Genomic DNA, 24,222 nt, shown 5'->3' with positions numbered 1-24,222 from the left:
AATGGACAGATAACTGTAGAAAATGTGACAAGTAAATTGATAGAAGAATACAATAAAAGAATTAAAACATCAGCAGGGGGTAACAGTGGAAGCACCAGATTAACTGAGAATAATGTGGATAAAGCATTAAAGGTGAAGCAGAAAAGGTGCTTTAGATGTGGGTCTGACAAACATCTTATTGGACAATAAGCAACTGAGTAATGGTCTGAGACTAAGGGGCTTAGAAGTACTGCCTTTGTCATGGTCAGACCATTTTCTACTACGGCTTGACTTCCTGGCTCCAATCCTTCCCCGCAGGGAGGCGGAACCAATTAAGATGTTCCGCCCCAGACGCCTGATGGACCCAGAGGGCTTTCAGACGGCGCTTGGGGTTATTCCAGATGCACTCGTCCATAGTTCGGCGGAGTCTCTTGCGGAAGCCTGGAACAAGGCTGCAGCGGAGGCTCTTGATTGGATTGCGCCTTTGCGACCTCTCCGTGGCGCTAGACCCCATAGAGCTCCATGGTTCAACGAGGAGCTCCAGGAGTTGAAACGCCAGAAGAGACGTCTAGAGAAGTGATGGAGGAAGAGTAAGTCTGAATCTGATCAAACACTTGTAAGAGCTTTTATTAAGACTTACAAAGTGGCGCTCAAGGCGGCAAGATGCGCATATCATGCCGCCTTGATTGCATCAGCGGAATCCCGCCCGGCCGCTCTGTTTAGGGTGACCCACTCCCTTCTTAATCAGAGGTGAGTTGGGGAGCCCTTACAGAGTAGTGCCGAGGATTTTAACACGTTTTTCGCTGATAAAATCGCTCAGATCCGGGCGGACCTCGACTCCAATTGGAAAACAGAGTCGGCTGACAACGAGTTAGTTGAGATGACTGGGGCCCGTACTTGTCCATCTGTCTGGGAAGAGTTTGATCTGGTGACACCTGATGAAGTGGACAAGGCCATTGGAGCTGTGAGTTCCGCCACCTGTTTACTGGATCCGTGTCCCTTCTGGCTGGTTTCGGCCAGCAGGGAGGTGACACGGAGCTGGGCCCAGGAGATTATCAATGCTTCCTTTGGGAGGGGATCCTTTCCATCATCCTATAAAGTGGCGCTCGTGCGCCCCCTCCTCAAGAAGCCTTCCCTGGACCCAGCCGTACTTAATAACTACCGGCCAGTCTCCAACCTTCCCTTTATGGGGAAGGTTGTCGAGAAGGTGGTGGCACTCCAGCTCCAGCGATCCTTGGAAGAAGCCGATTATCTAGGTCCCCAGCAGTCGGGTTTCAGGCCCGGTTACAGCACGGAAACTGCTTTGGTCGCGTTGATGGATGATCCCTGGCGGGCCCGGGACAGGGGTTTATCCTCTGTCCTGGTGCTTCTTGACCTCTCAGCGGCTTTCGATACCATCGACCATGGTATCCTTCTGCACCGGCTGGAGGGGTTGGGGGTGGGAGGCACTGTTCTCCAGTGGTTCTCCTCCTACCTCTCCGGTCGGTCGCAGTCGGTGTTAGTGGGGGTCGACTCCGAGGTCTCTCCCTTGTGGGGTGCCTCAGGGGTCAGTCCTCTCCCCCCTGCTATTTAATATCTACAGGAAACCGCTGGGTGAGATCGTCCAAGGGCATGGGGTGAGGTATCATCAGTACACTGATGATACCCAGCTCTTCATCTCCACCCCATGTCCAGTCAACGAAGCAGTGAAAGTGATGTGCCGGTGTCTGGAGGCTGTTGGGGCCTGGATGGGTGTCAACAGACTCAAACTCAACCCGGATAAGACGGAGTGGCTGTGGGTTTTGCCTCCCGAGGACAACTCCATCTGTCCTTCCATTACCCTGGGGGGGGGAATTATTGACCCCCTCGGAGAGGGTCCTCAACTTGGGCGTCCTCCTCGATCCACAGCTCACATTAGAGAACCATCTTTCAGCTGTGGCGAGGGGGGCGTTTGCCCAGGTTCGCCTGGTGCACCAGTTGCGGCCCTATCTGGACAGGGACTCACTGCTCACAGTCACTCACCTCAAGGTTCGACTACTGTAATGCTCTCTACATGGGGCTACCTTTGAAAAGTGTTCGGAAACTTCAGATCGTGCAAAATGCAGCTGCGAGAGCAGTCATGGGCCTACCTAGGTATGCCCATGTTTCACCAACACTCCGCAGACTGCATTGGTTGCCGATCAACTTCCGGTCACAATTCAAAGTGTTGGTTATGACTTTTAAAGCTCTTCATGGCACTGGACCAGAATATCTCCGAGACCGCCTGCTGCCGCACGAATCCCAGCCACCGATTAGGTCCCACAGAGTAGGCCTTCTCCGGGTCCCGTCAATTAAACAATGTCGGTTGGCGCGCCCCAGGGGAAGAGCCTTCTCTGTGGCAGCCCCGGCCCTCTGGAACCAACTCCCCCCGGAGATTAGAACTGCCCCTACTCTCCTTGCCTTTCGTAAGCTCCTTAAGACCCACCTGTGTTGTCAGGCATGGGGGAACTGAGACATCTCTCCCGGGCATATACAATTTATGAATGGTATGTGTGTATGTATGTGTGTTTAGAAAATGGGGTTTTTTAAATGTTTTTAGTAGAAATTTAGATTTGTTGTAAACTGTTTTTTCACTTTGTTGTGAGCCGCCCCGAGTCTGCGGAGAGGGGCGGCATACAAATCTAAATAAACAAACAAACAAACAAACATAAACAATGTTCAGAGAAACAGAGTACCAAGAATAAAGAAAACTTCCAAAGCTATGGAAGGAATGAAGAAAAGAAACCTAAGAAGATGATGATGTGCAGAGAAAATGATGCAGAGGAAGATGATCTACAATACTGGGTGGTCGACTCAGGAGCATCAAATCATATGAGGTATAATAAAAATAATTTTTTGCAGGTTAGAAAACAAGAAGAGTTGGATGGATTGGTCGAGATGGCTGATGGACGAGAGATAAGAATAGCAGGGGTTGGAAAGGTGAAGATATCAGCACTGAAACATCCAGAAGATCAAGACGTGTGGAACAATGTTATGTGGGTTCCAGAAATCAGTAGCAATTTATTTTCGGTGTCTAGACTAAATAAGGATGGTTTTTCTGTATTATTTGAAAACAATATATGTAAGATAATACACAAGGGCAAAGTGTGTGTAACAGGTAAGATGGAAAGGTCTTTATATGTAATTGAAGGGAAGGAGAATCTGGAAAGGGCAAAAGGATATTTGCAAAATTTAAGTGAAGAAAAATGTAAAGTTTCAATTGCATACATAAATGGCATTATAGGTTAAGCCATGTGAATTTTGGGTATTTGAATAAGATGATAAATGAAAAAGATTAATATAATTTAAAGGTACAAAAATGTGGAAACTATGTAGTGTGTAACTGCTGTAACACTGAAAAAGCAAAAAGAAAAACGGTTCCTATAAGAAGTAATGGAAGGTCAAAAAGAGTAATGGGACTTATACACATTGATGTGCATGGAACAATATCTTGTGAAAGTGTTAATGGTAAATCTTATTTTTTAACCATTATCGATGATTTCTCCAGATATTGCTTTGTATATCCAATGGAGACTAAGTCAGAGGTACTAAAATGGTTCAAATTCTTTGTTATGTGCTGAAAGAAGAAATTTGGAAATACAATCACTACAATATTAAGTGACAATGGTAGTGAATTCAAAAATAGAAATTTTGAAAACTATTTAATGTCACAAGGAATAAGTCACAGGCACACTCCTATATATACCCCAGAAGAAGGGGGAATTGTTGAAAGGAAACATCCAGACATTATGTGCTGGAGTCAGAGCGGTACTTTCAGGCGCCAAATTAGAAAGGAAATTTTGGGCTGAAGGACTCAGGTGTGTAAATTACATACAAAATAGAATTTATCACTCCTATCTTAGAAAGTCTCCACATGAAGTCCTATGTGGAAGTAAGCCAAATCTGAGCTATACTAGAGTGTTTCGATGTGTAGCCTATGTTTATGTTACAAGCAGATCAGAGGAAAATTAGATTCAAGGGACAAGAAAGGAATTTTCATAGGATATGATGAGAATATAGAAAAATTATATAAAAGATGAGGATAGGGTAGTAGTGTCTAGGAGTGTAATATTTGAAGAAGACATTGGGAGAGACCAGGTGTGGTTGAGAAATAAAAATAATGAGAAAGAAAATAAAGTAAAAAAAGAAATCGGTAAGGAAACACAGGAAGTAGCTGAAGTTAAAAAAAAAAAGGAGAATAAGGTAACTAATAGAGAATAAAAGGAGAATAAGGCAGTAATGTTAGTAAAAGAACCACAAAATTGGGAAGAAGTAAACAAAATGCCAAATGAAGAGGCAAGAAGATGGAAAAAGGCAGCTTCAGAAGAAATTGAATTACCGTATATACTCGAGTATAAGCCGACCCGAGTATAAGCCGAGGCACCAATTTTTGGCACAAAAACTGGGAAAACTTATTGACCCGAGTATAAGCCGAGGTTAGAAAATGCAGTGGCTACTGGTAACTTATAAAAATGGAAAACAATAAAATTACATTAATTGAGACATGTTTTAGAATATTTATTTTAAAGAGGGTAAACAATATTTATTTCAAAGTGGGTAAATAAAAGCAATCTGATATTTACAATAAATTAAATAAAATTAAATAAATTAAAAAGTAAAAAAAGTAGTTCAATCAGCAACCAAGCTAAAACCTATGAGTCAAAATCCCTCAAAACAGTATTTTAGAGACTTAATTTTTCTCTCTATAATCCAATGATAAAGTAGAGAGAAGAACAAAACAATATTTTTACAAATTCAAATTGCACAATAATTTCACAAAATTCTTTTTCCCATCTAAGAATAAAAGATTTTCAGAGACATAAAAATTGCATAACATTCTACCAAACTACCCCAAGCCATGCAGCCAAGTTAATTACTGAGTAAATTTATGTACAGGATTGCATATTAAATCAACTCTTTATTCTGAGTTAAGCCTTACAGATTTCAATAGGACTTACTTACAGGCAACTGCACAGATGGACTGCAGTTTTAAGCATATCTATCAGCAAGTTCCCAAAAAACTGAGACTTATTCTGAGGTAAATCCACACAGAAATAACAATAGATTTAAATCCAAGAGGTAAATATTAATATTATTTTAACACTAAAACTTAATGCTAAGTGAGTACAGAAATGCTAAACATCTTAAGTATTCATGAATCTCTATGGGGTAGAAGAAAGCAGCATAATGTATCTTATTTTTACAATCTACTGGCAGGCTAAAATTAGTACGATTGTATATTGCTTGTACCATAACAAATCTACAGAATGAATCCAACAAAGCCCTTAAAAAGTACTCAATTCCTTTTTCTTCTACCCTTCTTCCTTCTCTCTCTCTCTGTCTCGCTCTCTGTGTCTCTTGAGAGAGAGGGGGGAGGGAGGGGGGAACTTTATCAAAGTTCTATAGAAAGGAGACTTTGAAAAAAAGCAGAGAGAGAACTTACCTCAAAATCTAATCAGGGAATTAGTGCAGTAATTGTACAAGCTGGAAACTTTGCTGGACCCGGGGAAGGGAAGGCCGACAGGAGCTCCAAGAGGGAAGCGCCAGGTAGACGGGCAGATCTTCCTCCCCCGCCGCGGCGGGATCCGGCCGCTCCCGGCCTCTCCGCCCGCTGTGAGAAGACATGGCCGGGAGTCACTGGGGTAAGTCAAGCCGGCGACTCCGTCTGCGAGGCAGAGAAAGAAGGGCGGGCGGGCGGGCGGGAGACTTCCCGGGCGCCGCTGGCTCGGCTCAGGCGCGGAGTGACTGATGACTGAGAGAGAGAGAAAAGGAGCGCCTGCTGGGAGGGAGGGAGAGAGAGCGACCGAAGAAGGGAACGTAGCTGGAAGGCGCCGACAGGAGCTCCAAGAGAGAAGTAAAACGGGGCTCCGAGTGACGCAGCAAAGTTGCCAGCCAACTGCTCCGACGGCGTGCGAGAGAGGAACAGACGATGGGAAGTCAGGGGGGAGGGGATTCCTGCTTCATGAGTCCCCCCCCCACCTTCCCACTTTGCTGCGTCACTCGGAGCCCCGTTTTACTTCTCTCTTGGAGCTCCTGTCGGCGCCTTCCAGCTACGTTCCCTTCTTCGGTCGCTCTCTCTCCCTCCCTCCCAGCAGGCGCTCCTTTTCTCTCTCTCTCAGTCATCAGTCACTCCGCGTCTGAGCCGAGCCAGCGGCGCCCGGGAAGTCTCCCTCCCGCCCGCCCTTCTTTCTCTGCCTCGCAGACGGAGTCGCCGGCTTGACTTACCCCAGTGACTCCCGGCCATGTCTTCTCACAGCGGGCGGAGAGGCCGGGAGCGGCCGGATCCTGCGGCGGCGGGGGAGGAAGATCTGCCCGTCTACCTGGCGCGCCTGGGCACCGCCGACCAAGTGCCCCGCCAGAAGTATGGCGGGATGTTCTGCAACGTGGAGGGCGCCTTCAAGAGCAAGACGTTGGACTTCGTGGCGCTCAGCGTGGGGCAGCGCGGAGCCCGCCGCGCCCCATCTCGGGACCACCAGGAGCCCCAGCAACAGCACTCTCCGGCGGAGGCAACCCCGAAGGAGCCCCCGGCCGGCGGCGTGGAAATCCGGCCCCCCTCAGGCAAACAGCGCCTGCAAAACCTCGGCCACGAGGATTACAAGGTCAGAGAAGGGGCGGAGGAGGGGAGTCTCCCCCCGGCGAGGGATGGAGGAGGAGGAGGAGGATGGGTGGCTTTGCGAGCATGGCTGAAGGGGGATGTGTTAAAAGACGCCGCCTTACTCCAGATGCACGGGTGTGGAGGGGGATGCTCGGACCGTTTGCCGGAGAGTCAATCCCGCCCTCCCCGGGGGTGATGTGCACTAGACGGGAGTACGGAGAGAGACTGGCGTGCTCCGCCCCAAAAAGCATCTTTCCGTCCTCCTGAAAACTACAGAGTTTGGATATTGGGTGGTGGTGGGTGGGGTGGAGAGAAGATGTGGCCCCGCACTTCTATCCAGACTGCACCGAAGGTGTGGCGGCTGGCGAAGTGGGGGTGGGTGGAGGTTGTGTGCTTTAGTGGCGGTTACAAGCAGGGCGCTCTATTTCCCGAGGTTTTTAATTCTTTCCTCTTGACGCATGAAAAAAACCCCAGTCACTTAATTATACGCGCGGGGCGTTTACTCTGAGGCGGGCGGCATTTTTTAAAAAATAAAAGTTCGAGGAATCTTGTGGTTTACAGGGGTTGAGTTTTCTCCTGGCAGTTTCCCCGATTCGCCCCTCGCGTGTGTTTTGCAGCTGCCGGGCTCCCGCGGTGCGCCCTCTTGTGGTCACCCGGCGCCCTCTTGTGGTGACCCGAGTATAAGCCGAGGTCGGGTTTTTCAGCCCATTTTTGGGGCTGAAAAACTCGGCTTATACTCGAGTATATACGGTAACAACCAAATTTACAACCAATTGTAAATGGGCGTGCATAAGTGTACCTTTGTGCCTACCGTTCCTGTCCTAATGTCTTTTTATCTTTTCTATACTTTATACTTATATTATTTTAAACATACTACAATACAATACTACATTTGTATGACAAATAAAATAAATAAATAAATAAATAAAATAAAATAAAATAAAGAAGGCAACATGAGGTGTAAACATGTAAAAGATATTTCTTTCTATAAGAAAGAAATTGTTCCTGTCCTAATGTCTTTTTATCTTTTCTATACTTTATACTTATATTATTTTAAACATACCACAATACAATACTACATTTGTATGACAAATAAAATAAAATAAATAAATAAATAAATATAATAAAGAAGGCAACATAATGAGGTGTAAACATGTAAAAGATATTTCTTTCTATAAGAAAGAAATTGTCTTAGAATATGTGCCAACAGAAAATATGATAGCTGATATATTTACAAAGCCATTATCATATGAAAGACATAGAAAGTTGATGTATTTGCTAGCAGTAAAGAAAATGTAAATAAATAATGTTTTTCCATAAAAATGAAATAAGAAATTATTTATATTGTTTTAGTTTGAAAAGGAAACCAAATCTAAATTATTTCAGCAGGGGTATGTTAGCATATGGCATTGGAAAAGGGGATGGAATGTTGAGAGAGAGCTAATTTGCATACTGGCATGTGGTCAGTTTTGGCAGTTGGAAGATGCTGACCGTTGGTGAATCTGCATCATAGAGAGCAGATGTATAGAGAAATATAGTTATACTGTCAAGTTGTTTATTTGTGTAAATATGCAGTTCAATGAGAAAAGAAGAAATAAAAACATAAGTTTTATATTGGAGTCATTGTATTGTGTACTCTAATATGCAGTACATTGAAGCATGGTTCTACTATGAAGAATCTCTGCTGCATTAATAATAATAATAATAATAATAATAATAATAATAATAATAATAATTTATTGGATTTGTATGCCGCCCCTCTCCGTAGACTCGGGGCGGCTAACAACAATAATAAACACATGTTTTTTCAATGATTTTCAATGTCTAAGTGTGGAGCTGGGTAAAATAACTGATTCAGTGACTTTCTCAGAGGTGTTACCAGTTTGTGGCCAGGAGGATAAAACAACTTGTATCAGATAGTTTAATGTGTGGTTAAGGCAGTGGTGTAAAGCTGAAGGTTTTGGCTATGTAAGTCATGATGTCAGTAGGTGGTCTAGTAGGGAGTTGTTTAAGAGGGATGGTTTGCATCCATCATACAGAGGTACCCAGGTGCTCAGTGAGGAATTCAGAACTTTTTTGGACAGGCATTTAAACTAGGTAAAGGGGACAGAGATGTAACTGATGTGGATGATTTCTGTCCCCGACCAATGAGGATAAATCAGTTTCTGGAAACTTATGAAAAGGGAGCTATAAATAAAATAGATGTAGTTGTTGATGATAAGGGGCAAACTAATAATGAAAATAATGTTCTTCGGGTAATGTGCACGAATGCTCGAAGCTTGAGCAAAAAGCTCTGTGAGTTAATAGCCATAATATCTAGAGATAATTTGGATCTGGTTACCATAACTGGATGGTAATGAATGGGAAATATCTATACCAGGATATACACTATATAGGAAGGATAGAATAGAGAGAAGGGGAGGTGGAGTAGCCATTTATGTTAAAGAAAGTCTAAAAACAATACTAATTCAAAATACATGTAAAGATCTGGAGACCCTCTGGATTTGCATGCAAAATAAAGACGGTTCTGTCATTAGAATTGGGGTGATCTGTAGGCCTCCAGGGCAATCTGAGGAACATGACAACAAGATGGTGGATGAAATTACCCTAATGGCAGTTAAGGGAGATATTGTGGTTATGGGTGATTTCAACATGCCTGATGTTGACTGGAATATCCCCAGTGCCCTTACATGCAAAAGTAAGAATATAGTAGAGGCCTTTACAGGAGCAGCTCTGGCACAGCTAGTTAAGACACCAACTAGAGGGGAGAATATTCTAGATTTAGTTTTTACGAATGGGAATTGGGTTTCAGAGGTCAAGGTGGGAGAAAATTTAGGTTGCAGTGACCATCTATGTTTGTGGTTTGATGTAAAAACTGATTGTGAGCAATCCTATACTGCAACCAAAGTATTGGATTACAGAAAAACAAATTTTAATGCAATGGGGGAATATTTAAATAATGAATTAAAGGGGAGGGATAAAATGGCAGGAGCGAGCACCCAGTGGACTGTATTAAAAAGGCCATCTTAAAAGCCACAGGACTTTATGTAAAGCAAATAACTAAAGGTAAAAGGAAGAAGAAACCGCGATGGTTTAGCAATGATGTAAGGGCTATAGTCAATGAAAAAAAGGCTGCCTATAGGAGGTATAAAGAGTCTGGAAGTATAGCTGATAGAGAGGTGTATAAAATGAGACAGAAGGAGGCGAAACAGATAATATATGCTGCTAAAGCCTCAAAAGAGGAAGAAATTGCAAAATCTGTAAAGAAGGGGGATAAAACCTTCTTCAGATATATTTGTGATAGGAGGAAGAAAAACTGCAGCATCACAAAGCTTAGTACCGGGAATAATACATGCATTGATGGGAATAAGGAGATCGCTGACCATTTCAATAGCTACTTCTGTTCAGTTTTCTCAAAAGACACCTTACAAAATAATACTATAGAGGGATATAGCATTGCTTCCAGCTGTACGGATTCGGCTCCAGTGATCTTAGAAGCCGATGTCTTAGAAGAACTTGAACGATTAAAGAAAAATAAGGCAATGGGTCCAGATGGCATCCACCCCAGAGTTCTTAAAGAACTCAGATCTGTCATTGCTACCCCCCTGACTGATTTGTTTAACCAATCCCTGTTAACAGGAGATGTTCCTGAGGATTGGAGAATGGCCAGTGTTGTGCCTATCCACAAGAAGGGGAGTAGAGAAGAAGCTAGTAACTACAGGCCAGTTAGTTTGACATCAGTTATAGTTAAAATGATGGAGACTCTACTCAAAAAGAGGATAAAACCTAAAAAACAATAACTTATTGGACCCAAATCAGCATGGCTTTACTGAAGGCAAATCATTGTCAGACTAATCTCATTGATTTCTTTGACTATGTCACAAAAGTGTTGGATCAAGGTGGTGCCGTGGATATTGCCTATCTCAGTGTTTTTCAACCAGTGTGCCGTGGCACACTAGTGTGCCGCGAGACATGGTCAGGTGTGCCGTGAAGCTCAGAGAGAGAAAGAAAACAAGAGAAAGAAAGCAAGAGAAAGAGAGAAAGAAAGAGCAAGAGAGAAAGAAAGCAAGAGAAAGAGAGAAAGAAAGAGCAAGAGAGAAAGAGAACAAGAGAGAAAGAAAGCAAGAGAGAGAGAGAGAGGGAGGGAGGGAAGGTGGGAGAGAGAAAGACATAGAGGGAGGGAGAAAGAGAGCAAAAGAGAGGAAAGAAGGAAGAGAGAAAAAAAGAGGAAGGGAGAGAAATAGAGCGAAAGGGAAAAAGAGAGATAATTTTTTTGTCCAAACTTTTTTTAGCCCCCCCCCCAATGTGCCCCATGGTTTTGTAAATGTAAAAAATGTGCCGCGGCTCAAAAAGGTTGAAAATCACTGGCCTATCTGGACTTCAGCAAAGCCTTTGATACGGTTCCACATAAAGAGCTGATAGATAAATTAGTGAAGATTGGACTTAATCCCTGGATAGTTCAGTGGATTTCAAGCTGGCTGAAGCATAGACATCAGAGAGTTATGGTTAATGGCGAGTATTCTGAGCAGAGACAGGTTACAAGCGGTGTGCCACAAGGGTCTGTTCTGGGTCCTATTCTTTTTAATATGTTTGTGAGTGACATAGGGGAAGGTCTGGTAGGGAAGGTTTGCCTATTTGCCGATGACTCTAAAGTGAGCAATAGGGTTGATATTCCTGGAGGGGTCTGTAATATGGTAAATGATTTAGCTTTACTAGATAAATGGTCAAAGCAATGGAAACTGCAGTTTAATGTTTCCAAATGTAAAATAATGCACTTGGGGAAAAGGAATCCTCAATCTGAGTATTGCATTGGCAGTTCCGTATTAGCAAAAACTTCAGAAGAGAAGGATTTAGGGGTAGTGATTTCTGACAGTCTCAAAATGGGTGAACAGTGCAGTCAGGCGGTAGGGAAAGCAAGTAGGATGCTTGGCTGCATAGCTAGAGGTATAACAAGCAGGAAGAGGGAGATTGTGATCCCCTTATATAGAGCGCTGGTGAGACCACATTTGGAGTACTTTGTCCAGTTCTGGAGACCTCACCTACAAAAAGATATTGACAAAATTGAACGGGTCCAAAGACGGGCTACAAGAATGGTGGAAGGTCTTAAGCATAAAACGTATCAGGAAAGACTTAATGAACTCAATCTGTATAGTCTGGAGGACAGAAGGAAAAGGGGGGACATGATCGAAACATTTGAATATGTTAAAGGGTTAAATAAGGTTCAGGAGGGAAGTGTTTTTAATAGGAAAGTGAACACAAGAACAAGGGGACACAATCTGAAGTTAGTTGGGGGAATGATCAAAGGCAACATGAGAAAATATTATTTTACTGAAAGAGTAGTAGATCCTTGGAACAAACTTCCAGCAGACATGGTTGGTAAATCCATAGTAACTGAATTTAAACATGCCTGGGATAAACATATATCCATCCTAAGATAAAATACAGGAAATAGTATAAGGGCAGACTAGATGGACCATGAGGTCTTTTTCTGCCGTCAGTCTTCTATGTTTCTATGTACAATCCAATAATAATAATTTTAAAAAAAGGTGAAGTGAAGAACATTACTTAAGTGAAGAACATTAAGTGAAGAACATTACTTATAACCATAAATAACATGGAAATCCAACAATTTATGAGCTCCTTGATATTCCAAGTCACATAAATCTTAAGTAGTATTGCTCTAATTTGGCAAGGCTAATTGAACAGGTGATCTCATTTTCCACATAATCAAATTGGATTTGGATATTTTTAATTTTGTAAAGATAATAATAAAAGTAACACACACACAAACACAATCACAGAAATATAAGCATGTAAAGCTGCCTGTAACTTTCTTTATTTTTGTTAACCTGTGAACTATTCTAATATTTATAGTTAGAATATAAAATACCATAACATAGTGGTTCTCAACCTGTGGTCTGCGGACACCTGGGGGGTGGGGAAGATGTCATCACAAGGGATCCATGAAGGCTGGAAAATTTTATTATTTAAATCTTGAGCTAAGTCAGTGATGGGTTCTAAATGCCACCACTACCATGTCGTGCACATGCTCGTCTGCGCAGAACCAACCATGGCGGGTGGGAAGAGCCTCCTGCTGCCACTGCTATGTGTTGGTGGTCTTGAAGGTCTGTGGCCTTTGAAACACATTTTGTGGTCATGCGCCACAAGGTATTTAAAGGAAGTCCATGATGAAGAAAAGGCTGAGAAGCACTGGTGTATCATATTTACAAACTTCTGATATTTACTATCCATAGTGATAAAGGTTTTTGATCCTGTGATGTGTAAAAACCATAATTTTGATTTAAGGTTACCAGGAACCTTTTCTTTGTTTATTGCTAGCAAGTACATTCTTCTTCTCATTGATGGACTTTGGAAATGGCAAAGTGCATGAAATGAAGTTGTCCATTAAATATATCTAGGATTATTCCCTTTCCAAACCCATATATGGCCAAGAGATTGTGACATGGCTTCTTTCACCTCCTTGTTCCTCAGGCTGTAGATCAAAGGATTGAGCATGGGGATCACAACCGTGTAGAACAACGAGGCCCATTTGTCTTGGTCCATGGAATAGCTGGAACTGGGCTGAAAGTATATGAAGAGTATTGTCCCATGGTATATCCCAACAGCTGTCAGGTGAGAAGCACAGGTGGAAAATGCTTTGTGCCTGCCCTCAGCGGAGCGCATTCTCAAGATTGTAGCCAAAATGTAAACATAGGATACAAGAATCATTCCAATGCTGCTTACTTCAATAAAGCCAGCAACAACAATTATCACTATTTCACTGATGTATGTATCAGAACAGGAGATCATTAAGAGTGGAGGTATGTCACAGAAGAAATGATTAATAACATTTGACCGGCAGAATATAAGTCGAAATATTGATGAAGTGTATATTATTGTATCCATTAGGCATATACAATATGCAACAACAATCATTTGATGGCAGACCTTCTTGGACATTATAGCTGGATATAGGAGCGGATTGCAGATGGCCACATATCTGTCATAGGCCATCATGGCCAACAAAACACACCCTGTGTCTGAAAACATAGCAAGCAGAAAGAGCTGTGTCACACAGGCACTGAATGAAATTCTTTTTCCTTCAACCAACAAGTCAATCAGCATTTTGGGGGAAATGGCAGAAGAGCAGCAGAGATCAACAAAGGAGAGGTTGCACAAGAAGTAATACATGGGTTTATGAAGTTGGGGTTTAGTGGCAATCAACAGAATCATCCCCAGATTCCCTAAAACAGTGCTGGCATAAACCAGGAGGAAAATTGTAAAAAGTATAAACTGCATATTAGGATTGTCTGTTAATCCCTGAAGAATGAATTCAGTAATGATAGATTCATTTTTGTTATCCATAATTTTTCTCAGTGTTCACTGGATTCAAAATATTAGCTGATTCTGTAATGCCTTTCTGATCCTTTGTTAGGGGAAAGAAAATTGTATTATCCAGGGCTTCATTCATGTTTCTCTCTTCATAAAACAACTGGACACTTTTTCTTTTACTTTTGCTGTAAACTATATGTCGGACCATAATGTATTTCCATCTGCTGGCATTTCTATCCAGCATCACTAATTTAGAAACCTTCCATTATATTCTCGAAAATTCCTTTATTTCCTTTCCTTTCTCAATAGAGTAGGAACTGAGTGGAAATACAGCAGGTGAATTTCCCACCCAATTCATTTTTCCCCTTAAATTGTTTAGGCTCTTAATTTTAGATTTATTCAGCCCTTGTAAGAGTCCTTATTTCAGTTGCTGCCAACATTTCACAAACCTGGAATTCATAAATAATCTTATGAATAGTTTCCTTCTTAATGTCCTTAGGTGATGTACAAGATAGAAGACAGATATATATTAAATTAGCATTAAAAGAAGACCAATGTAAAATAAAATTAAATATTAGCATTCAAAGGCTTAGGTTAAATTTTTGCTAAATAACATGGTATCCAAAATAAACCTTGCAGGACAATTCTGAAAAGATATGGAAATATGTCAATGTACTATAATTTCTGGAAGCACTAAATCTGAGGAGTCGATGAATGCTATAAAAAGCTACTGAAAGATGTTAGGCATAGCAACTTGGTTGCATTTTTCCTATGTATCTGCTAATATGATTATACATGAGAGTGAACAAAGCTTCTTTGTGCCAGATCTGAGCCTGACCTCAGGTAGAGAAGGATCACGATAATGCTTTGAAAACCACAACACAAAAAACTGAAACAGTTTGCTTCTTGAATGTTTTAGTGGCACACGGTATAGAATATAAAGTCTATTAAATATATTATATATGAAAGATATGAACAGTCATTATTACTATAAATGTGCAGTGTGGTAAAAAGTCTAGGAAGAGCCTATTTGGTCTAGGGGTTAAAGTCATCAGGCTAAAAATTGAATGAAAGTTGGCTGGGTGACTTTGGGATAGTAATTCGCTCAATGAACAATGAAAGGCTTGGGCACAAGCTTATGGCTTCGTTCTTCTTCTAATAAGTGGAACAACACACTCCATTGATCTGGGGGGGGGGGGAAGCATACACTGTATCTGCAGGAAAAAACACTAGGAGGAAAAAGGTTAAGAATGGCAAAGTTTAACACTGACATAAATCTTTTTCTAAGTTAACATACCTGGAATTAAGGCAGTGGCTTCTTTGCTTTTACAACACTGGTAAAAGGGGGCAGAGATCTTAAATGTCTTTTCAATCCAGCTGGGATAATATCCCTCATTGCATTTCAATACCCCAGATCCTGCAGATAAGTGGTTGCATTTTCACACTTTCTTGTGATAGTTTTAATTGGAGGAATCTTAATGTAAAAAGTAAAATCATGTGTTTTTTATGGCTGTAGAATTAAATTCAGCTCTAATGTTATTTGTATACATAGCACATCTCCATGATCCTGTTAATGACTGACTTATGACCAGTCACTGAAATACCATTCAAAGTAACAAGAAACCTATTTTAGGGGTAGTTTTTGCCTGTATTTGAAATTCTGATGGTCACTCCTCCCTCTCCAGGCACCTGACTGTTCTTTGGGCACTTGGCAGCTGGGCTGTTTTACACCTCTTTGCAGTGTACCTGCAGCCATATGAAACGTTTTCCATCTGTTTTCCTGAAACTGTCATTTATTTCTAGTTTTTAGAAAACCTGCACCCTTAGTGATACAGCAAGTGGTCCTCACTTAATAACGTCCTTTTGAATTTGCAACCAGGGAATTTATGACCGGTCTGGCCATCGCAGCGCCCCCCGTGTTCATAGGATTGCTGTCTGTGAATTTCCTTCCTGCTTCCCACATGCAAAGTCAGTGGGGAAGCCAGGGGGAAATCAGAAGTCATGGTTATAATAGAGCATCCTTGCTTAATAGAAATAACCAAGACTGCAGGCACTGCTTTTGCATTCTATGACCTTATTGTTTAGAAGAAATTTCACTCCTAATTACCATTATTAAACAAGAATTGCCTGTACCTCAGCTTTACAGATATCACAAAGGGCAAGGATTGGTTGCAAAGTTACATTTTTAAATCGCTATGGTGGCTGTGAAAAATAGCTAAACAAGGACTACAATACTTCAAGCAGAAAATTGCCATAGGAGCTGTAAGCAAGTACAGCTAGTTTTCAACTCACCACCACAATTGGACCACAAATTTCCTGCTATTCAGTGGAACAATGGTTAAATTTGTTTTGCCCCACTTCACATGAACTATTGTAGTGGGTCACTTAATGAGTGCTGCAAAAAAGGACATAAAATCAGCTTGGTCACCTGGATGTAACAGCCAGAAAGCAAAGGTGCTAAAGCTCTGAAGTCCAACATCAAACATTGGAACTGAGCATGGGGGGCTGGCACATGGAATTGGAAACAATCAACAAACATATGTGATTTATTTTCCAAACAATGGATCCAGAACCAGATCAAGAAACAAAGTGGGTATACAGTATGTCATGGAAGTGAGTCCACCACCTCTCATTTTGTAAATATTTAAGTATATCTTTTCATGTAACAACATTGATGGAATGACAATTGGCTGCAATGTAAAGTAAAGTAAAACCCTTGATGGCATCGGACCAGAATATCTCCGAGACCGCCTTCTGCTGCATGAATCCCAGCAACCGGTTAGGTCCCACAGAGTTGGCCTTTTCCAGGTCCTGTCGACTAAACAATATCGTTTGGCGGGACACAGGGGAAGAGCCTTCCCTGTGGTGGCCCTGACCCTCTGGAACCAGCTCCCCCCGGAGATAAGGATTGCCCCCACCCTCCTTGCCTTTCATAAACTTCTTAAAATTCACCTCTGCCATCAGGCATAGGGGAATTGAGATATTTTCCCCAGGCTTATATAGTTTTATGTATGGTATGCTTGCATTGAATGGTTTTTAAATTAATGTTTTTGGATACTTTTTAAATATTAGATTTGTTTATTGTATACTGTTTTATTATTGTTGTGAGCCGCCCCGAGTCTGTGTAGAGGGGTGGCATACAAATAAAATAAATAAATGAATGAATGAATGAATGAATAAATAAATAAATAAATGAACAAATAAATGAACAAATAAACAAATCAACAAACAAACAAACAAATAAATAAATAAATAAAGTATTGAGCCTATTGTTTGTATAACAGTGTAAATGTGCTGTCCCCTCAAAATAACACAATACACAAACATAAATGTCTAAACTAGTGGCAATGAAAGTGAGTACACCCCTAAGTGATAATGTCCAAATGGGGCCCAAGAAGCATTTTTTCCTCTCTGATGTCATGTGATTCATTAGTGGAATAAGGTATCATGTGTGAAGTGGGAGCAGATACGTTAAATTTGGTGTTATCGCTCCCTCCTATTTTTCACTGGAAATTCAACATGGCACCTCATGGCAATGAACTCTCTGAGGATCTGAAAAAACAAACTGTTGCTCTACGTACAGATGGCCTAGGTTATAAGAAGATTGCCGAGACCCTGAAACTGAGCTGTAGCACGTGAACCAAGACCATACAGCAGTTTAACAGGACAGATTCCACTCAGAAGAAGCCTTACCATGATCAAACAAAGAAGTTGAGTGCCCATGCTCAGTGTCCTATCCAGAGGTTGGCTTTGGGAAATAGACGTATGCATGCTGTCAGCATTGCTGCAGGAACTGAAGAGCTGTGTGGGTTTTTTTGGGGGGGGGTCAGTCTGTCAGTGCTCAAACAATACTCCGCATGCTACATCAAATAGGTCTGCAGGACTGTCATCCAAGAAATAAGCCTCTTCTAAAGATGATGCACAAGAGAGCCCACAAACTCTGCTTGTCTGGTTTGCTGCAGACAAGCAATCTAAGGACATGGATTTCTGGAACCATTCCAGTGTTCATATGAGACCAAGATAAACTTAATTGGTTCAAATGATGTCTAGCATGTGTTGTGGCAACCAGGAGAGAAGTACAAAGACAAGTGTGTCTTGCCTACAGTCAAGCATGATGGTGGGAATGACATGGTCTTGGACTGCATGAGTGCTGGTGGGACTGGGAGACTACAATTCATTGAGGGAACCATAAATGTCTACATGTACTGTGACATATTGAAGCAGAGCACGATCCCCTCCCTTCAGAGACTGGGCCACAGGGCAGTATTCCAACATGATAACAATCCCAAACACACCTCCAAAATGTCCACCGCTTTGGTAAAGAAGCAGAGGGTAAAGGTGATGGGCTGGTCTATCATATAGCCAGATGTAAACCCTATTGAACATCTCTGTGGTATCCTGAAAAGGAAGGTGTTTGTACGCAAGATCTCTAACATCCACCAGCTCCATGAGGTTGTCATTGAGGAATGGAAGAGGACTCCAGTGGCCACCAGTGTAGTTCCAGTGCACTGTATGCCCAAGAGGGTTCAGGCAGTGGTGGAAAATAATGGTGGAAAGACAAAATATTGACTCTTTGGGCCCCATTTGTACTTTATCACTTAGGATTGTACACACTTTTGTTGCCAGCAGTTTAAACATTAATGGTTGTGTGCTGTGTTATTTTGGGGGCACAGCACATTTACACTGTTACACAAGCTGTAAACTCAATACTTTACATTGTAGCCAAGTGTCATTTCTTCAGTATTGTTACATGAAAAGATATACTTAAATATTTAGAAAATGTGAGGGGTGTGTACTCACTTCTGTGACATACTGTAATCAGGGTATGAAGAGCTTTTACTTGGTATGTTTTTATAATGGAAGTGAGTCTGGGATTATATATCATTCTTTAGATCCACAAAATAATCAACACCTATTAGCAGAAACCATGATCTATAGGTGCCCTAAAGATGCTTTTTCAAGAGGCAACTAGACATTATTATACTTCTTTGAAGACATTTTAACTTCTCATCCAAGAAGCTCCTTCAGCTCTGACTGATGGTGCTGAATGGAAGGATTTACACTCCTTGCAGACAGCTGGCCATTTTTATAGTCATTAAGGCTGCCTGGAGGTTTATCTGTGTCCTCAGGATCATCTGAATAGTGCAAATGGGTATGGAGCCTTCTTGGAACTGCATTGTAAACTGGAGATAGATGATGTTGTATCCCTCCCCCTCTGTTGAGAGAGGGCTCCAGTCTACAACACAGTCCTTTCATCAGTTCCAATAAGAAACTGTTCTCTCAAAAAGAATGCAAATGACTAGCTGTCTGCAAGTAGTATAAATCCTTCCATTCCACGCCATTCAGTGAGAGGTGAAGAAGCTTCTTGGGTGAAAATCAACATGTCCTCAAAGAAAAACAAGAAAATCCAGTTGCCTTTTGAAAAATGACCTTTGGGATAGCTATGACCTAGATCAGTGTTTCCCAACCTTGGCAACTTGAAGATATTTGGACTTCAACTCCGAATGCTGGCTGGGGAATTCTGGGAGTTGAAGTCCAAATATCTTCAAGTTGCCAAGGTTGGGAAACACTAACCTAGATGACTGAGAATCTCAATGGACAGTTCTATGAATGCAGTTTTCTAGCAACGTAGTATCCTAATTGTGTGGTACCGCATACCTGTGTATAGCAGGTATAGTATGAAAAGTCTATGGGTGTTGCATAATACCACACTTTTATTTCAAATTCCACTTCTGTTGAACTGAGTATACTGAGAAAAATAAGAATATTTTTCATGACTATCAGTTAAAACTTGTTTTTGATTAAAAGTGAAGAAAAGAAGATATGGTAAGGGCTGAATGAAAATAATGAAGAGATCAGAAATAGTTTGAGCAATAGAATGTAAAGAAGGTTAAGCAGCAACTACATGCAAATCATGGTAAAAACATCAAAAAATCAAATGTCTACACTTTCCCATTATAGTTAAATAGAAGCTGATAAAGGAATCATGTTCAATACAAGAGAACAATTCTTTTGCTCACAGCTTTCTCCACTGTCAGCCTACATCATAACCAATATTATCCTGGATAGAACAAGACTATTTGAACATGTAGTCTCTTTGCCATAAAGAAAAAAATCTTCAAGTTAGATATTTTTAATTATGAAACATAGAAACATAGAAGTCTGATGGCAGAAAAAGACCTCATGGTCCATCTAGTCTGCCCTTATACTATTTTCTGTATTTTATCTAAGGATGGATATATGTTTATCCCAGGCATGTTTAAATTCAGTTACTGTGGATTTATCTACCACGTCTGCTTGAAGTTTGTTCCAAGGATCTACTACTCTTTTAGTAAAATAATATTTTCTCATGTTGCTTTTGATCTTTCCCCCAACTAACTTCAGATTGTGTCCCCTTGTTCTTGTGTTCACTTTCCTATTAAAAACACTTCCCTCCTGGACCTTATTTAACCCTTTAATATATTTAAATGTTTCGATCATGTCCCCCCTTTTCCTTCTGTCCTCCAGACTATACAGATTGAGTTCATTAAGTCTTTCCTGATACGTTTTATGCTTAACACCTTCCACCATTCTTGTAGCCCGTCTTTGGATCCATTCAATTTTGTCAATATCTTTTTGTAGGTGAGCTCTCCAGAACTGAATACAGTATTCCAAATGTGGTCTCACCAGCACTCTATATAGCGGGATCATAATCTCCCTCTTCCTGCTTGTTATACCTCTAGCTATGCAGCCAAGCATTATGACTAAATTAACCCCCCCCCACACACAAATATAATGTACAATCAAAAACAGCCTTTAATTTTAATATTTGAAATCGTATATTGTACATTTATTTATTTTATTTATTTATTGGATTTGTATGCCACCCCTCTCCGTAGACTCGGGGTGGCTAACAACAGTGATAAAAAACAGCATGTAACAATCCAATACTAAAACAACTAAAAAAACCCTTATTATAAAGCCAAACATACATGCATGCTTCCAGTCTTGGGATTTCTAAAGATTTTGTGCTTTCTCACATAGATTATTTTGATTTAAGACTGCTAGGAACCTTTTTATTAATGGACTGCTGTTAAACCAGTATTTTGTTAATGGACTGCTGTTAAACTACTATGGCTGAAGATTGTGGGAAGGAACTAGAGGAGTGAACCAGTTGAAAGTGCCAAGTTTCTCTGATGAATGAAATGGTGGCCTTTGGCAGAAGCGGAGACTTGGATTGGTAAATTATATTTAAATAACATAACTTTTATTGAGATTTTATTGATATTAAAAAACAAGAAAACAAAATGTATGATTCCCCTCCTCAATTTATATATATATTTTAAATGGTAGAGATTATTATTAAGTTGTCTATTAAATTTTCTAGGGCCATACCCTTTAAAAACTTACATATCCCCAATCTGGTTTTTCCATGCCTTCAAGATAGATCTTCTGTATGTATTCCCACCACCCCTGTACCCCAAATGACCACCCTTTCCAGTCATTGAAAGACAAAGATTCTCCTTTTCCAAACCCATATATGGCCAAGAGATTTTGACACAGCATCTTTAACCTCCTTGTTCCTAAGGCTGTAGATCAAAGGATTGAGCATGGGGATGACAACCGTGTAGAACATAGAGGCCCATTTGTCTTGGTCCATGGAATAGCTGGAGCTGGGCCGAGAGTACATGAAGAGCATTGTCCCATGGTATATCCCAACAGCTGTCAGGTGAGAAGCACAGGTGGAAAATGCTTTGTGCCTGCCCTCTGCAGAGCGCATTCTCAAGATTGTAGCCAAAATGTAAACATAGGATAGAAGAATAATTCCAATGCTGCTTGCTTCAACAAAAACAACAAAGGTAAATATCACAATCTCACTAATATATGTATCAGAACAGGAGAGCATTAGAAGTGGAGGCTGATCACAGAAGAAGTGATTGATAACATTGGAGCGACAGAAAGATAGTCGGAATGTACAGGAAATTTGTATAATAGAATCTAGCAGGCCTGTAAAGTATGCAATAGTGATCATTTGCTGGCAGGCTTTTTTGGACATTACAGTTGGGTAGAGGAGTGGATTGCAAATGGCCACATATCTATCATAGGCCATCACAGCCAACAAAAGGCATTCTGCATCTGCAAGGATATCAAATACAAAGAGTTGCATAACACAGCCACTGTAGGAAATTCTTTTACTTTCACTTAATAAGTCAACAAGTATTTTAGGAGCAATGGTTGAGGCACAGCAGAGATCAACAAAGGAGAGGTTGCACAGGAAGTAATACATGGGTTTGTGTAGTTGGGGTTTAGTGGCAATCAACAGAATCATCCCCAGGTTCCCTAAGACAGTGATGTCATAAACCAAGAAGAAGACAATAAAAAGAACAAGTTGCATTTTGGGATTGTCTGTGAAACCCTGAAGTATGAATTCAGAAAAGGCAGAATCATTTCCTTTATCCATGATTTCCTGAATAGATGAATTGGTTTGGGTGATTTGATGATCCCAAATGTCTTTCTGATCCCTTGTTAGGAAAAAGAAAATTATATTACTCAGAGCTTCATCCATGTTCCTATCTTCATGCAAAAAGAATCTGGATTTTTTCAAGAGCATTTGGACCACACTACTTACTTAACTCAATATACAGCATATTAACTAAGTGGAATCTACAATATTTATTATGCAAAATATAGTGAAGGATGCAGATTAATACCAGTATACAGTGTTCCCTCGATTTTCGCGGGGGATGTGTTCTGAGACCGCCCGCGAAAGTCAAATTTCCGCGAAGTAGAGATGCGGAAGTAAATACACTATTTTTGGCTGTGGACAGTATCACAAGCCATCCCTTAACACTTTAAACCCCTAAATTACAATTTCCCATTCCCTTAACAACCATTTACTCACCATTATTACTGGTACTCACCATTGAATAAGACACTTAGTGATCCTGATATTTATAAACATAATTATTTATTAACAATAATTATTTTTTTTGTTATTTATTTGCAAAAAATATTAGTTTGGTGATGACATATGATGTCATCAGGCAGGAAAAACCGTGGTATAGAAAAAAACTCGTGAAGTATTTTTCAATTAAATTTTTTTGAAAAACCGTGGTATAGACTATTCGCGAAGTTTGAACCCGCGAAAATCGAGGGAACACTGTATTGCTACAGTAGATATGTTGGTATAAAAGTATGTGTCAAATTTTAGCAAATTTATAACTGCTAGTGATCATAATTCCCCCTCTTCTATCTGTTTGGAAACTTTGCATTATATTGTAGAAAGGCGATCATTTGAAGGGCTGCAAGTCCCCTATTACAGTTCCATTTATCCAAACATTCCGTTTGGACAGTAGACAGTCAGCTGGCATTAGCAGAGTATATGAAATTCCCACACTATTCATTTCCCAGTTTCGTTTCTTTGGGTTCCAAATGTCAGTTTTTAGCAACCATTAAAAGGTTCTTGGTTTCCATGGCTCTCAACATTCTATCAACATGGAATTTCATTTCTTTTTATGGTGAAAAAAACCCATATCTTTGCTTTTACACAATTTTTCCTTCACATTCCCCATTTCGTCTTTGCTTTTATATCATTTTCCCCTCCACATTCCCCATCATTCTGTATCTAGAATGTCTCTTCCCTATGTTCATATCCAAACCTCTTTTTATTTGGAGCCAAATAATATAGAAGGTTGAGATATTATTAATCAGAGAGCACTCATTCTTTCTTTCTCAGCCCAACTCACCTCACAGGGTTGTTGTTATGGGGAAAAGAGGAAGAAGGGAGTTAGATATGTTTGCCAGCTTGAGTTACTGGTAAAAACATAAAAAGCAGGATATAAAGGAACAAGCAAACAAATAATGTTAGACCAATATTTCAATGAGATCAACTTGAAATATCAGTCAATACATGGCAATATCATTTCTAGAGAGCTCTTTAAGGCAAGAGGGCAACTTTTGCAAAGTGATGCCTCCAAATATTAACCAACATCTCTTCATCATCAATGATGTAATAAGCCATTGATAGAGGTAGATGCACCAAATGGGCAGCATTCTGATGTTTCTGCTGGTGAAAACAATCCATCTTGTGTAAGCCGCCCTGAGTTCACTGGAGAAGGGCGGTCTAGAAAACCAAATAAATAAATAAATGAATGAATGAATGGATGAATGAATGAATGAATGAATGAAGGAATGAATGAATGAATGAATGAACGAATAAATAAATAAATAAATAAATAAAGCATGATAACAAATGGCTCTGTATGTCAAATCTGTGCCTGATGCCGCTTCAAGATAATTTAATTTATATACCGGTAGTTTAGAAACTGTAGGATCAATCA

At 40.7% G+C, this 24,222-nt stretch overlaps 2 protein-coding genes across 4 annotated transcripts; both read right to left on the bottom strand.

Moving 5' to 3' along the window:
* Window positions 1–8,034: 8,034 nt before the first annotated feature.
* Window positions 8,035–13,942, bottom strand: LOC139167172 (olfactory receptor 5AR1-like). The gene is made up of 3 exons (XM_070751627.1): window positions 12,997–13,942; window positions 8,838–8,866; window positions 8,035–8,073 (listed from the first exon to the last, which is right to left on the bottom strand). Exons 1-3 carry the CDS (start codon window positions 13,934–13,936, stop codon window positions 8,035–8,037), a joined length of 1,008 nt encoding a protein of 335 aa, XP_070607728.1. The 5' UTR covers window positions 13,937–13,942.
* Window positions 13,943–19,919: 5,977 nt separating this feature from the next.
* LOC139159175 (olfactory receptor 5AR1-like) lies at window positions 19,920–22,349 on the bottom strand. Of its 3 annotated transcripts, none has more exons than XM_070736537.1 (2): window positions 21,444–22,343; window positions 19,920–19,934 (listed from the first exon to the last, which is right to left on the bottom strand). In XM_070736537.1, exons 1-2 carry the CDS (start codon window positions 22,341–22,343, stop codon window positions 19,920–19,922), a joined length of 915 nt encoding a protein of 304 aa, XP_070592638.1. The 3 variants fall into 3 exon arrangements, with proteins under 3 accessions (XP_070592638.1, XP_070592631.1, XP_070592645.1); XM_070736530.1 differs by lacking the exon at window positions 19,920–19,934 and adding an exon at window positions 20,311–20,338 and having other exon boundaries at window positions 21,442–22,343; XM_070736544.1 differs by lacking the exon at window positions 19,920–19,934 and having other exon boundaries at window positions 21,384–22,349.
* Between the last annotated feature and the right edge of the window lie 1,873 nt (window positions 22,350–24,222).

Source organism: Erythrolamprus reginae, chromosome 1, assembly GCF_031021105.1.
Source record: "Erythrolamprus reginae isolate rEryReg1 chromosome 1, rEryReg1.hap1, whole genome shotgun sequence".
Lineage (NCBI taxonomy): Eukaryota > Metazoa > Chordata > Lepidosauria > Squamata > Dipsadidae > Erythrolamprus > Erythrolamprus reginae.
The sequence above is the reverse complement of the archived record's forward strand: the minus strand, read 5'-3'. Positions and strand labels throughout refer to the sequence as shown.

Bases quoted from the DNA above. Each gene is read 5' to 3' on its own strand.
- LOC139167172 (XM_070751627.1), bottom strand. From the start codon at position 13,936: ATGGATAACAAAAATGAATCTATCATTACTGAATTCATTCTTCAGGGA. The intron at 8,867-12,996 runs ATAATCCTAGAT...CTATTAACTCAC, and splicing joins TATATGGGTTTGGAAAGGGA to AGAGCTTTTTGCTCAAGCTT. The intron at 8,074-8,837 runs GTGCACATTACC...TCTATGATGCAG, and splicing joins TGCTCAAGCTTCGAGCATTC to ATTCACCAACGGTCAGCATC.
- LOC139159175 (XM_070736544.1), bottom strand. From the start codon at position 22,343: ATGGATAAAGGAAATGATTCTGCCTTTTCTGAATTCATACTTCAGGGT.